This window comes from Canis lupus, chromosome 4 (genome assembly GCF_011100685.1).
Source record: "Canis lupus familiaris isolate Mischka breed German Shepherd chromosome 4, alternate assembly UU_Cfam_GSD_1.0, whole genome shotgun sequence".
Classification (NCBI taxonomy): domain Eukaryota; kingdom Metazoa; phylum Chordata; class Mammalia; order Carnivora; family Canidae; genus Canis; species Canis lupus.
The window spans coordinates 61,630,333-61,644,080 of NC_049225.1; the positions used below are offsets into that span (position 1 = coordinate 61,630,333).

The following is a 13,748-nucleotide window of genomic DNA, read 5'->3' on the forward strand; positions in this document are numbered from 1 at the left end:
TGCACCTGTTTCCATGGCAAGAGAAAGTCCAGTAGTAGATAAGTTAAGAAATTAACATTCTATGGATGAATCTCAGGATTTTGAAATGCTCTTGCCTGAAATATTGATTTAATAGTTAGGATATGTATACTTAAAATATAATTTGTTATATGCTGTGGGTGTGTAACAGTGCTAATTCAGGTCCTTGAACAACCAAGACGTTTATTTTTTTTTAATTTTTTTTTTTAATTTTTATTTATTTATGATAGTCACAGAATGAGAGAGAGAGAGAGGCAGAGACACAGGCAGAGGGAGAAGCAGGCTCCATGCACCGGAAGCCCGATGTGGGATTCGATCCCGGGTCTCCAGGATCGCGCCCTGGGCCAAAGGCAGGCGCCAAACCGCTGCGCCACCCAGGGATCCCAACCAAGACGTTTATAGTAATTCATTGGGATATGGAAATTTGAGAGAGAAAGAGCTTTATAGGTGTCATCCCAAAGTTCTAATGAAATGCCACTTTGTTCTTTGTATTTACACTTTTACAGGAGCTTTTGTCAAGGAGGGAGGCAAAGTTCTCATTGACCAATCTAATTTAGATGCTTCCAACCTCTTACTGAAGTTGCCCAAATCTCAGCGATCTTCCTATGAAATCTGGTTCCAGGTTATATCTCTTCCTCATCATGGAACCATTATCGTTGGAGAGAGGAATATTACCAAAGGAAAACCCAATTTCTCCCAGTATATAGTTAATAAATTTGGAATCATATACCTTCATGATGACTCTGAATCACTGGCTGATAATTTTACTTTTGCCGTTTGGCCAAAACAAAAGAGCAAGTCCATCACCAAGCCAGAGACTGACTTCCTTGAAGAGATGTTTAACATCACTATCTCTCCTGTTAATGACCAGGCACCAGAAATAAAGACAAAAGGGCTTCGGTTGAAAGTTCTGCAGGGAAATAGGTTGGTTGTAGGACCTGAAAACCTAAGAGTGGAAGATCTAGACAGCCCTCCAGAGGAGATCAGATATATGATCATCCGTAGTCCTAATAATGGCTTTTTGGCAATGGCTCACCATCCAGACATACCTATTCACCATTTCACGCAAGCCGACATTGATAACTCTCAGGTATGGTTTGTACAAGATGGAAGCCCATCCTCGGGTGTGTTTTACTTTAGTGTGACCGATGGCCAACACCGCCCACTCTATAAGCTCTTCCACCTGGATGTCATTCCCATCTCCATCACCCTTGTGAACCTCACTGACCTACTTCTCCCACAAGGCCAGACAACTGTCCCCATCACCAATATTCACTTGTCAGCAACGACCAATGGGAGAAGCCCCCAAATCACTTACAAGATGACATGGCCCCTCCAACATGGGCATCTGCTCGTTGAAAACCAGAAGGTCATCAGCTTTGGGCAGGAAGATCTGTATTCAGGGAGACTCTTTTACCATATGACAAATCTCACTGCCTCAGAGGACCAGCTATATTTCTCACTATTTACATCAGAAAGCAACTTGACTGGACAAATGCTGAACATCAGAGTGCAGCCTTTACTGTGCGTTATGTCAAACTTGACAGTTACCAACAGAGAGGTTTATCATCTGAAAAGAAAGGACCTTGATGCTACCGAGCTTGCTAATAGGACTAACAGTGATCCCAAATTTGAAGTGATAGCATCCCCTGCTCATGGAAGACTTGTACGAAGAGTAGGCCAAGGCATGGCAATAGAAAACACTACTCTATTCACTCAGAGCGACATTAACCAAGGGTTGTTGATGCTTCATCCATATGCCAACCTAACAGGCATCGATATGCTAAATGACTCCTTCACCTTCTTGCTCAAGGCAGACCATGTACAGCCAGCAATAGGTTATCTTCCCTTCACCATAGTGCCACCTGACCCCCTCTGTCTGCAAACCTTTACCCCTGATGTTTCATTATTGGCTACTGCAGATAATCTTGTGACTTCAGATCATTCTCAAGAGAAGCCCGTAGTTTCCTCAGGACCCACAGCAAAGACAGAAACTCTGGGGAAGCTGACCCAGACCATGCAGCAGGAAGCAGATCCATGGGGACAACACCATGGTGAAGAGCCTACTCTGGATGGCAAGACTTCTCTAACCAGGGTCATTTGGCCACCAGACACCACCAGTGCCAGTCCTGGGGCACCCACCGAGCCCAGGGAGAATAGTTATCCTCTAATGGTCATTGTACCCTTGGCTATGGTGGTCTTCCTGCTGATAGTAACTGCAGTGGCCTTGTGTGTCTGGCTGCTGGGCCAGAAGGTAGAAAAGACAAAACCTCTTATCAAGCCCCAGACCAGTCTGGAACCTACAACCCCAAGTCCTAGGCCAGAAAGGAGCATAACTGTACCCACTGTCACAGTGACACCCCTTCTAAAAAGCTGCAGCAGTCCCCCAGTCAGTCTTTTCAGGGACCCACAAAATGAGCAAATGGCTTCTCCAGCTACTGAGCCAGTGGAGAAATGTGCTCCTTGGGAGACATGGATGAATCTGGATCCTGATATGGTCAACCTCTGCCGACAAACCAACCCAACACTGAAGCACAACCAGTATTGGGTGTAGACTAAGTGCTCTTGTCCTTGATTGACCACTTACTGTACTGGGATAGGCACAGAAATGTTGGGATGTGATACAAAGGCAAAGATGTTGGTTGGATCAACTGAGAAAAGTCTGGCCCTGCCAGTCACTCAGTGCTCAGTTATGGCCCCATGGCTAGAGGTGGACGAGTGTTTATTGTAACTCATACAACACTCATCTTATGGGCTCTCCACAATGAACTTTGCCTCCTTCTGGACCTGACTCTGAGTATAAGATTTTGTGAATTTTTGAACCCTTTATCAAGGTGCTACCAAACATGATGGTCCAACTAGGAGCAGCAGTATTAACTTGGGTGCTAGAATTAATGGTGGAAGGCTTTGAATATTTTTCAGTAAGGATTCACTCTCTCTAAGTGAGTCAGCAAGAAAATATAGGAATTGTATCAGCAAGCAGAAAAGGTAACTTATCAAATCAGCAACTTTGCTTCTTATGTATTTCTGTAATGTCTTTTCCTCCGTGGAGTCTCTAGACTTGACTTCCCATGGCAGGAAATGCCTTGGTGCTCTAGATAGTAGGACAATCTGACTCCCTTTGAAAGCATTCACTGAGCATATTGTGTTTCCTCAAGAGGCTTTGTCTATTCTGATTTGCAAAAACACATGTGTAGTACAAATATGATTCATGATTTGAAACCTTAATGAATAGAAAAGTCTGTTAAATGTTTTGTGATGCCTTAATTTGGCTTAACTTTACAATGAATTGAAAAAAATGGCAAATTTGTATTTGACTTCTCTGGTTGAGCCTACTATTGGCAGATTCAAGCTTCAGTTTCTATAGTTGTAAAATGAAGATACCAGAACTAATATTAGTTAAGAGTGCTTTGGGTTGCAAATCACAAGACATTCGCTATGAATGGTTTAGATTGGGGATTGGCAAACTTTATCCATGCAGGGCCACGTAGTAAATATTTTAGACTTTGAGGGTCCCATTTGTTTATTTTTAACAACCTTTGTTTCTTAACAACCTTTTAAAAATATAAAAAACAATTCCTAGTTCCTGCATTTGACCCGTAAATCACAGTTTGCAACTATTGATTTGGCTAAGCAATAAAAGTGTTGAATTATTTCAGCTAATAAGCAGCCTGAGGTGGGCATTCCAAGGCTGATTCAGTGGTTCAAAGATGTCATCAAGGACTGAAGCCCTTTTGTTCCTTCTGCCCTACCTTCCTCAAGCTGTTGTGCATTTCTTTTTTTTTTTTTTTCTTTTTTTTTTTTTTGCTTAGTTCCTTGGGATTATGAGGGACTGCTAATGTTCCTAGCAGTACCATCACATTCAAGACAGACACTCTAGTGGGGAAAAAAAAAAAACAGATATGAAAGACTTTTTTTTTTAGAGAGGATCTTATTTATTATTATTATTATTTAATCTTATAAGGGGAGGCCTTCTCAAACATTTCCCCCTTTTATGTCTCAATCTAGAATGGGGAAATGGGCAAAAGGGAATGGAATTCTCATGACTAATGATCTCTCCTGGGGCTGGGAGAAGATTCTGCTATGTCAGAGATCAGTGGATGAGCCCACCATATAGTTACAATAGGATTTGCTAAAATAGTCTTCAAATATGAAATACTTGGGAAATAAGAATTTTGATCTTTCAAATGGATGTCTACTTTAATGTCTCCTTTTCATATTTTAATGATTTTCTAAAAACCAGTGGCTAGTGTTTCTAGGGTGGAAGGAAGAATTGCCCCTGGAAGGGGGCCATTTGGCAGGGTCTGAAGACATTTTTGGTTTTCACAACAGGTGTAGTTGGCATCCAACAAACAAAACTGGAGGGAGGACTCATTTCTTTATATTCCTTGATAAAGGAAAAGGTTTTACCTTGTACTAACAGGTGGAATACATCAGGAGACAATAAAAGAAGGGAGGTAGGATATTTACAAAGGTAAAGATGAGGTTGAGGTCAAAGGGTCCCCAGAAGTCGAATGCCTCTGATACGTTCCATGTGGACAAGAATTTTTTCTCATCCTTTCCCTTTTCTGCTCCTCTAGGTTGCTTTTCTGTCCCAACCCAGTTTTAACTGTTCTTTGTGGAAACAGACTTCATAATCTACAGAATATATGAAAGCATAGCATACTTGGGCCTAGAAATAACTACCCATGTATTAGATCCCTGGCTCTAACGCTATGGACAGCTGGTACTAAAGAAAACTTCTCTTCTCCCTAAAGTGATTTTCTCCTGTCTTTCTGTATTCCTGAGTTATATGTAGCCCCTTTTAAGTGTTTTCATACTTGACCCTTTTAGAAAGGAGGAGGACTGAGAATCTTAACCCAAGGTTGATTTGATCACTATGCAACTCAAAATTATTCTTAAGCTTGTTCTAAGCAGCAGAGTATTCTGAAGGAACAGAATAGCAGTGTGTACTTGAGTCTGCACGCAGAAAGGTAAGGTTAAGGAACATCTTTGCATCCAGTAAGCGGATTTTGTTTTTTCTTAGCTGGGCAAGGAGAATGCCTCTTCTTTGTGGAAGAGCCAGATATAGTTGGCTCTATGACCATGTTGGCCTCTTCCTTGCTTTGACTATAAGATCTGTGAAGTTAAGATTACCAGCCTGGCCAAACAAAAAAGTCCAATTTCCCCTTCTCTTTTCCTTTTAATTCTGCAACTTTATACAAATAAAATTAGTGTCCGTGTTGGAATGAAACAGACACTGATGCTTTGAAATGATAATGCACATTGTGAGTGTGTGTGCTAGAGCGGGAACATCAGCATGAGATCCAGATGTCAAAACTCAGTAATTAGTTGAGTAATTAATATAGAACTTGGAAAGTTTTCTTCCAGAACATCTAGAATATTCTTCTGATTTACAGATGGATTCAATTAAAAAAAATGCCTACCTTTTGGTGCTGGCTCAAATATAAAACTAAACAAAAAGCTTTGGCAAATCCTTGTTTAGTGTTGAAAATTAAAGTTTTGGGAATTGAAAATCAGTTTGAAATGGTTTCTCCCATACACAGAGCTACAACTGCATAGTCTCTGTCATAATGAATTCAGTACCACTTAACAGGTGGCCAGACCATTAATAAGTGGATACCAAAGGTTAATGTCAGAAGAATGGCTGATTTTTGCTTAAAAGAAGGTATACCTTGGGATGGGCTGGGAGTGAAGGGTCTAACACTTTTCCATATCTGTAGGCATTGACAAATTCTAATCTTTCAGGGACCCTGGTCAAACACCTGGTGCGCTTCCTTAGAGTCCTTCATTAATTAGGTGGTGTGGGACAGGTGCTATCCCTACTCTCTGGTTTTTCAGATTTCCAGGACTGTAGTAGACACATTTGGAGGGTGGGTGTAGGTAATGGAAGGTGATGGAAAAAATCAGATGATATTCCCCAAGTTTGACAATGGGACTGTGCTATGCACCTCTTGTATCTTTCAGTAGCATTGTTATCAATAATGAGTTTGATGTTGGCCATGTATAGGGACAGATGTCGGGTTGAAAGTGGGCATGGGGTCTACTGTGAGGCATACTCAATGATGGAACCTTTGGCTTGGAAGCTGAAGAACACCACTGGCTGCTTGACAGAGGCCTGGAAGAGGCTACATTCTCATAACGATTGGCCAACATTTATTAGGCACCTACTGTATGTGAGCAGTACTAGATACTGTTCCTAGATACTGAAGATGCAAGATGTGGTCCTGAAAGAATCTTTCCGGTCTGTTTCCTCTAGTAGGTTCTTCCAGAATCACATAAGGAGTGCCAGTAGAGAGGATGGTATAGGAAAAGATGTACAAAAAGAACTAGAGGTCAAGAAAGGGCTTTGTGTTTTCACTTGAAGCGCTTTTAAGCCAGTACTGCCCATCCAGCAGTATAGTGAGAAATGAGGGAGCTTTCTGACCCACTAAGCACCACTTGGTACCATCTGTCTCTCTAGGTGCCCCACCAGGCCCAGTGACACTGCATCTGCTTTGGACCCTGGCTCTCGGCTTCTAAGCGGTGTGGCTTTGAGTAACATATTCAGCATCTCTGAATTTCAGTTTCCTTGGCCAAAAATTGAGGATAATATTAGCACCTACCTACCTGTTTGGGTTTTGTTAGGATTTAGTGATGTTAATATCATCATCTTCATCATCATCATCATCACCATTGTCATCATTCATCTTCATCTTTGTACAATATTCTCAGTGCATCAGGCACTATACTAACTGCCACAAAAAATTGTCTTACCTACAGTTTTAATGCATTTTAAAAGAATTAATGGGTTCTTTAAAGGGTGCCTCAGTGGCAAGTTGAGGCCTCAAACTCTTGGCTTCAGCTTCACGTCATGATCCTAAGGGTTGTGAGATTGAGCTCTACATCAGGCTCCAAACTCAGAATGGAGTCTGCTTGTCCCTCTCTCTCTGCCTCTCCCACTCATGCTTTTTCTCTCTCTAAAATAAGTAAATCTAAAAAAAAAATTTTTAAAAAATAAGTAAATCTTTTAATTAATTAATTAATTAATTAAAGAACTAGTGCATTAAATCACTTAAGTAAACCAGAGGCTATTCATATTCTACCCAAAGCAGCAGGTTACTGGTAGTAGAATTTCAGTGGATGATTTAAGGATAGATGACATATTCTTTAGAGGAGCTTCCCAAATGCTCATGTTCCACTGGGCAGGGAATCTTTCCCCTTCATCCTTGAATGGAGCTTTGGCAAGAAAATGGATGAAAGAAAGAGCATGTCAGGAACACTTGCAAGGGCAGCCCGGATCTCAGAGGTTTTGATGGTTCTCTATCTTATATGGGGTTCTGAACTTATGATGAAAAACCCTGCTTTGTTCCCTTCCTGTCCCAACAGGTTCAAAACCCTACATCAATTAGGCCTTTGATTTTAAACCTATATCCCTTCTCCCACCTCCCATCACATTATTCTCAGTCATTCATAGACCAGTGATTTTCTTTTTAAGTCCAAGACAAGGATTGCCACTTAAAAATATTAATATCATATCTTACCAAAATAAAAAGTCTTATTTACCATCACTATAATTTCATTTCTTAAGGACAAAGTCTTATAATAAAGAACTTTATGGGAAAAAAATAAACAGCTTTATGAAAAATTTTCTCCTTTGCCCAGATTTGACCATGGCTTGGAAAAACTCAGCACACACCAGCAGAGTCACGAACCCCCATTGAGGCTTCACTTATAGTTACGTGGCCAGAGCTGACGGAGAGACAGGGAAGAGAGCTCCTCGATGTTGGTGTTTCTTCGGAAGATGTGGTCAGGTGTCCCTGGGATGTGTGTGTGTCTGTGTGTCTGTGTGTCTGTGTGTGTGAGGTGAGGTGAGGTGAGGCATGGGGATGAGGAGTAACTTGCTATTTAAGAGTCCAGACAAGGCCAGCTCCTGGGCATATGCAACCAGTGCAGCCACACAGGGCTCAGGAGCACTCTGGGCTTGGCTTAAGGCTCTGCTGTAACCATCTTGAAATTCCAATAATTTTTTAACAAAGCGCCCACATTTTTATGCCTCACTGGGCCCTGCTAATTCTGTAGCTGATCCTGAGATGTCACAGAACCTAGTGGATGATTGCATCAGACATCTCTTAAGCATTGCTTCAAATTCTCTCAATTTGGCTTCTTCCTCCAGCTACGACTGTGGCTACCAGTTCTGAGCATATGTACAGCTGCCAATGAATGTACAGTGTTCCCCAAGTCCCTCTGTCCCCATGCCTGTGGGAACCTGTGCTTGCACAACCCAGAAGTGGGAGAGTTACTTCCCCACTTACTGCCCTTACCCAGCAGCAAAGAGAAGCTGAGGAATAAATACTTCTTTTTTTCAACCCAGGGGTAAACAGTTCTAAGATGCATTCTGTGAGGCTTCTCAGAATGTCCTAAAGATTAAAGACAAATCAAGACAAATCACATGGGTGTGTGAACATTCTTCCTCCCTATGTATTAACCCTTGCTCCTGTTCCCACTCACAGATGAGCCTTTGCTGTAAAGGAAACCCAGGCTAGGACAATAGGCTAAAATCTAATTCTCCTTGTATCATGTGCCCTGGGACTATGAGCCCTACTGCTAGGGGTCCACTGCCTCATGGTTCAGTTAATTCTGGGTTACTTACCTTGAGGCCTGCACCCAGTGGGATCCCTTTGGTCACACAGCCCAGGTCTACTGGGACACTGCTGTCTGCTGGGAGCCAGGAGGCCTTGTAGTAGTGGCAGACCCTAACCAGAGGCTGTTTTGGGATCAACCAAAGAGGAGCCAGGGCTTTACCAAACCACCATCTAGTTAAAAATCTCACGCTTCATTGTAGGTTCTCTGCTGGTTGTGTTGGGTTTAAAAAACAATAACTCATTAACCACAACTTTTAGCAAGACCAAATTTACTGCATTTTGTAATATTTGAGAAATGGTCTTCTGCATTTCATTTCAGCACTGCTCATGGCTCCTCAAAGTAAAGACTACCTCAGCGTTTGTTTTGGTAAGGCTTTATTGAAATATTATTTACATACCAAATAATCTACTCAGGATATACAATTCAATAGTTTTTAGTATTTTCATGGAGCTGTGCAATCATGTACATGGCCATTTGTACATCTTCTTTAAAGAAATGTCTATTTTTTACATTTAAATTCAATTTGCCAACATGTAGTATAACATTCATTTATACTGAATGTCATCTGAAGATCATCACATCACCTCCTCTCCTTAATGCCTGTCACCCAGTTACCCCATCCCCCCACCCACCTCCGTTTCTACAACCCTTTGTTTGTTTCCCAGAGTCAGGAGTCTCTCATGGTTTGTCTTGCTCTCTAATTTTTCCTCACTCAGTTCCCTCCTTCCTTTATGGTCCCTTTCACTATTTCTATTTCTTACATTATTCATATGAGTGAAAGGAAACATCTATTGAGATCCTTTGTCCATCTTAAAAATTGAGTTATTTGCTGTAAGAGTTATTTACATATCATGGAAAGTAATCCTTGTCAGATATGATACTCAAAATTTTTCTCCCATTTTGTGGGTTGTCCTTTCACTTTTTTGTTGATGTCCTATAAAACACAGACCATTTTAATTGTGATGTCTATCTATTTTTTTCTCTTGTTGCTTGTATTTTTGGTCTTGTATCTAAGAAACCAACTCCTAATCCAAAGTCATAAAAATGTAGGTCTCCACTTTCTTTTAAGACTTTATAGCTTTAGGTCTTAAAATTCTCTCTTTGATTCATTTTAAGTTAATTTTAATATATGGTGTCTATGGTATGAAGTAGGAGCCTAAGATCGTTCTATTGTGTGTGGCTAATTAGTTGTCCCAAGACTGTTTGTTGAAAAGACTGTTCTTTCTCCCATTTAATTGTCTTTACTCCTGTATCAAAAATGAGTTGACCATAAATGTGAGAAATTATTTCTGTGCTGTCAATTCTATTCCATTGATTATCTATATATGTATCATATATCACATATATGTCATATATATTACATGTAATATGTGTGTGTGTGTGTATACACACACACACACACACACAGTCATACCAGTACCACTTTATTTTGATTACTGTAACTTTGCAGTAACTTTTGAAATTGGGAAGTGAGTTCTCCAGCCTTGTTCTTCTTTCTCAAGATAGCTTTGGCTGTTCTGGGCTCCTTTAATTTCCATACAAACTTTAAAATCAGCTTGTCAATTTCTGCAAAGAAGGCAGCAAAGATTTTGAAAGAGATTGCATTGAATCTGTAGATAAATTTGAGGACTACTGTATCTTTTTTAAAAAATTATTCATTCATTTATTTATTTTCAGTATAGTTAACATACAGTGTTGTATTAGTTGCAGGTGTACAATACTGTGATTCAGCAATTCTATACATTACTCAGTGCTCATCATGATATGCATATTCTTTAATTCCCATCAGCTATTTCACCTACCTTCCATCTGGCAACCATCAGTTTGTTCTCTGTATTTTAGAGTCTATTTTTTGGTTTGTCTCTTTTTTCCTTTCTTCATTTGTTTTGTTTCTTAAATTCCACATATGAGTGAAATTACATGGCATTTGTCTTTCTCTGACTGACTTATTTTATTTAGCATTATACCCCCTAGGTCCATCTATGTCATTGCAAATGATGAGATTTTGTTAATTTTATGGTTGAGCAATGGTGAGTCTTCTGGTCCATGAATATGGGATGTCTTTTCATTTATTTAGGTCTTTTAAAAAATTTTCCCCTAATAATGTTTTGTTGTTTTCAGTGTATAAGTCGTGCACTTCTTTTGTTAAATTTATTTCTAAATATTTTGTTCTTGGTGATGCTATTGTAAACTGAATTATTTTCTTAATTTTTGTTTTGTTTACTGCTAGTGTGCAGAAATACGACTGATCTTTGTATATTGATTTTGTAACCTGCAAGTTTGTAGCAGCATTTTTATTTTGTTTCTTAGTGGATTCTTCAGGATTTTCTATATACAAGATTATTTCAGTTGCAAATACAGATAGTTTTATTTCCTCGTTTCTAAACTAGATCCTTTTTATTTCATTTTCTTTCCTAATTACCCCTGCTAGAATCTCCAGTACAATGTTGAATAGGAGTGGTGTGAGTGGACTTCCTTGTCTTGTTCTTGATCTTAGGGAGAAAGCTTCACTGTCTTGTCATTAGGTTATTGCTAATTGTAGGTTTTTTTGTTGATGCCTTTTATCAGGTTAAGGACATCTCCTTCTGTTCTTAGTTTGTTGAGTGTTTTCATCAGGAAGGGAACTGAGTTTTGTCAAATTTTTTTCCTGAATCTATTGAGATGATCATGTGGTTCTGTATTTTATTCTACTGGTATGATATATTACATTAATTGATTTTTTTTTTTAGATATTTAACCAACCAATCTTGCTTGGTCATAGTATATAATCTTTTATATATATTGCTGGATTCAGTTTGCTAATGTTTTTTGAAGATTTTGCATCCTGTTAGCACTCTTGTTAATAAGCTTCTCATTTCAGGGGAATGAGCTCAAACAGAAGAACGTATATTGAATGGAAATCAAACAAGTTTAATCTGGGAAGTTTTTTTTTTTTAAGATTTTATTTATTTATTTGAAAAAGAGGGGAGTGAGAGAGAGCACAAGCTGGAGGAGGGGCAAGGGAAGAGGGAAAAGCAGATTCCCCACTGAATAAGGAGCCTGGTGCAGGACTCAATCCCAGGACCTTGGGATCATGACGTGACCTGAAGGCAGATGCTTAACCGATTGAGCCAACCAGGTACCCTAGGAAGGTTGGCTTTATTGTGGAATAGAAATAGAATGAGTTGGGGCATTTGAAATGTTTGAACCTGTGAAGAGAAGCAGAAATATTTCATCTTGGTTTTGTGCACAGATCATATTTGGAAAGATAACTGGCATTTGAGTAGGCCTCTGGGACAGGAAAATCCACTAGAACTATACTGGAGAAGTTGACCATGCATTGTTCCACCTTAGGAGGCTATGTCTGCTGCTGGCCCTATCCCAGCTCACCCGAGATGATTGTTGAGGTTTAGGTCGTTCCAGCAAGCGGGAAGAGCCGGAGGGATCATACAAGCTTTGTTTGCTTTGAAGATGGATATCCTAGCATCACAGGATGTTAAAAGGGAAGATTTGACAAAAGCATCAAGTCAAGAGATGCCACAGCTGGATGTAAAAGGCTTTGCTATGCTAAAATATTTTCAAAAGAAATGACAGAAAACAGGCCAGATGACTCTTAAACTCCTCCTCCACATTCTGGGTGGAAGAGTCAGGAATTGGAAACAGGTAAAGAAGAATTTTAGAGCTGTTGTTTTGTTTGTTTGTTTGTTTTTGTGTGTTGTTTTGTTTTGTTTTGTTTTTGTCATGAGTCCTACCCTTTTTCTTCCTTTAAGAAAAGAGATGGAAGTGTCTGAACTTTTAACTTAAGCTTAGGGAAAGGGGCTTCAAGAGATCTACATTGAGCTTAATATATGTTCCCTGCACCTGAGGAGCACAGAATAGTCTAAAGTGTGAGTTGTTCCTGGAGATTCAATGAAACAGTTGTTTTGATGATACAATGAAGAGGTACCCATGACAGGAGGGAGGTGAGCCCTTCCAGAGTCTGTCAGGTCAATAATGAGTGACTAGAAGTGGATCCAGAGAGCAAGCTGGCATAAGGTCATCTTAGGGCCAATTAAGAGGGTGGCATAGAGACTTAAGACTTAAGCAGAGAGAGAAGCTGAGGAACTCCTAGATTTCTAGAAAATGAGGGGGGAAAGGAAGTGACCAGCCAGAGAACACTTGCATTTTGCCCTGCCAAGGAATTGCAGTTAAGAGATCTTCAAAAATCTTTGAAGAACCATGTCAAAGCTCATGAGAAAAGTCACTTTAAGCTTGTGCAAAAACAGAGATTACAAATTCTAACTTTACAGGTAAGTAGGAATGTTTCCTGGAGAGGCTGAAACCTGATTAGCCAGAAGAAGAAATGTGAGAGAAGAGCTACCCTTTTCTTCCTTGACTTGAGGCCCAAATCAGAGGAGGGGAAGAAGGCTCAACTTAGAAGCAAATTTGAAATTTTGACTAATATATAAGGCTGACATTTTAATGCTAATCTGAAATTGTAATTTGTGACTTGAAATGACCCTAAAATTGTGTGTATGACCCAAGAGTGACTAGAAAATTCCTGAGAACTTCCCCTACCTGACTGAAAACATAGTAGACATGGACCCGCATAGTTGATTGAAAGGGTCAGTGAAAGACAAAAATAAAGTTGTTTTCTTCTTATACTTTATGTACTGTTTGTTCAACATAACCTTTTTGTGAGAATGATGAATTTCTGTTTATCAGAATCTCACCTCCACTACAGGACTGAGTGCTGAATGCTGTTTAATTTTATTCCAAATCTGATTTCACTACAATACTGCCTGTCTACCTTCTTCTTCCTCCAAAAAGCCTTGTCTGATCACTCCAGTTAGAAGATCTCAGTCCCTTAATGGACATTTATCCTTCTTTCTGGCTGCTAAGCATACTTATGACTGGGAAATCTCCTATTTTTTGAGGTAGAGCTCTCTCTTCCAGATACAGAAGCTGAAATGTCAGATACTCAAGTCCCAACCTTCCTGCAGCTAGCATGCAAACATAGCCACCCCTGGGAGGAAGCAGGGGCTGTCCCAAGTCCACCAGCTTTCCTGCTTAACACACTGTGACACATGATGGTAGCAGAAGTGACATCTAGTTTCGAAGGCAGTGATGACAGATAAGGGCCCAGT

At 40.0% G+C, this 13,748-nt stretch overlaps 1 protein-coding gene across 2 annotated transcripts in view; it reads left to right on the forward strand.

Annotated features, from left to right (window-relative positions):
* Window positions 1-13,265, forward strand: part of CSPG4B (chondroitin sulfate proteoglycan family member 4B) — a 67,989-nt gene extending 54,724 nt beyond the window's left edge. For both annotated transcript variants that reach the window (XM_038535107.1, XM_038535108.1), the window contains one exon: window positions 525-13,265. In XM_038535107.1, coding sequence (XP_038391035.1) covers window positions 525-2,572 — 2,048 coding nt within the window. In that variant the 3' untranslated portion in view covers window positions 2,573-13,265. The remainder of the gene's footprint in view (window positions 1-524) is intronic.
* Window positions 13,266-13,748: the final 483 nt, after the last annotated feature.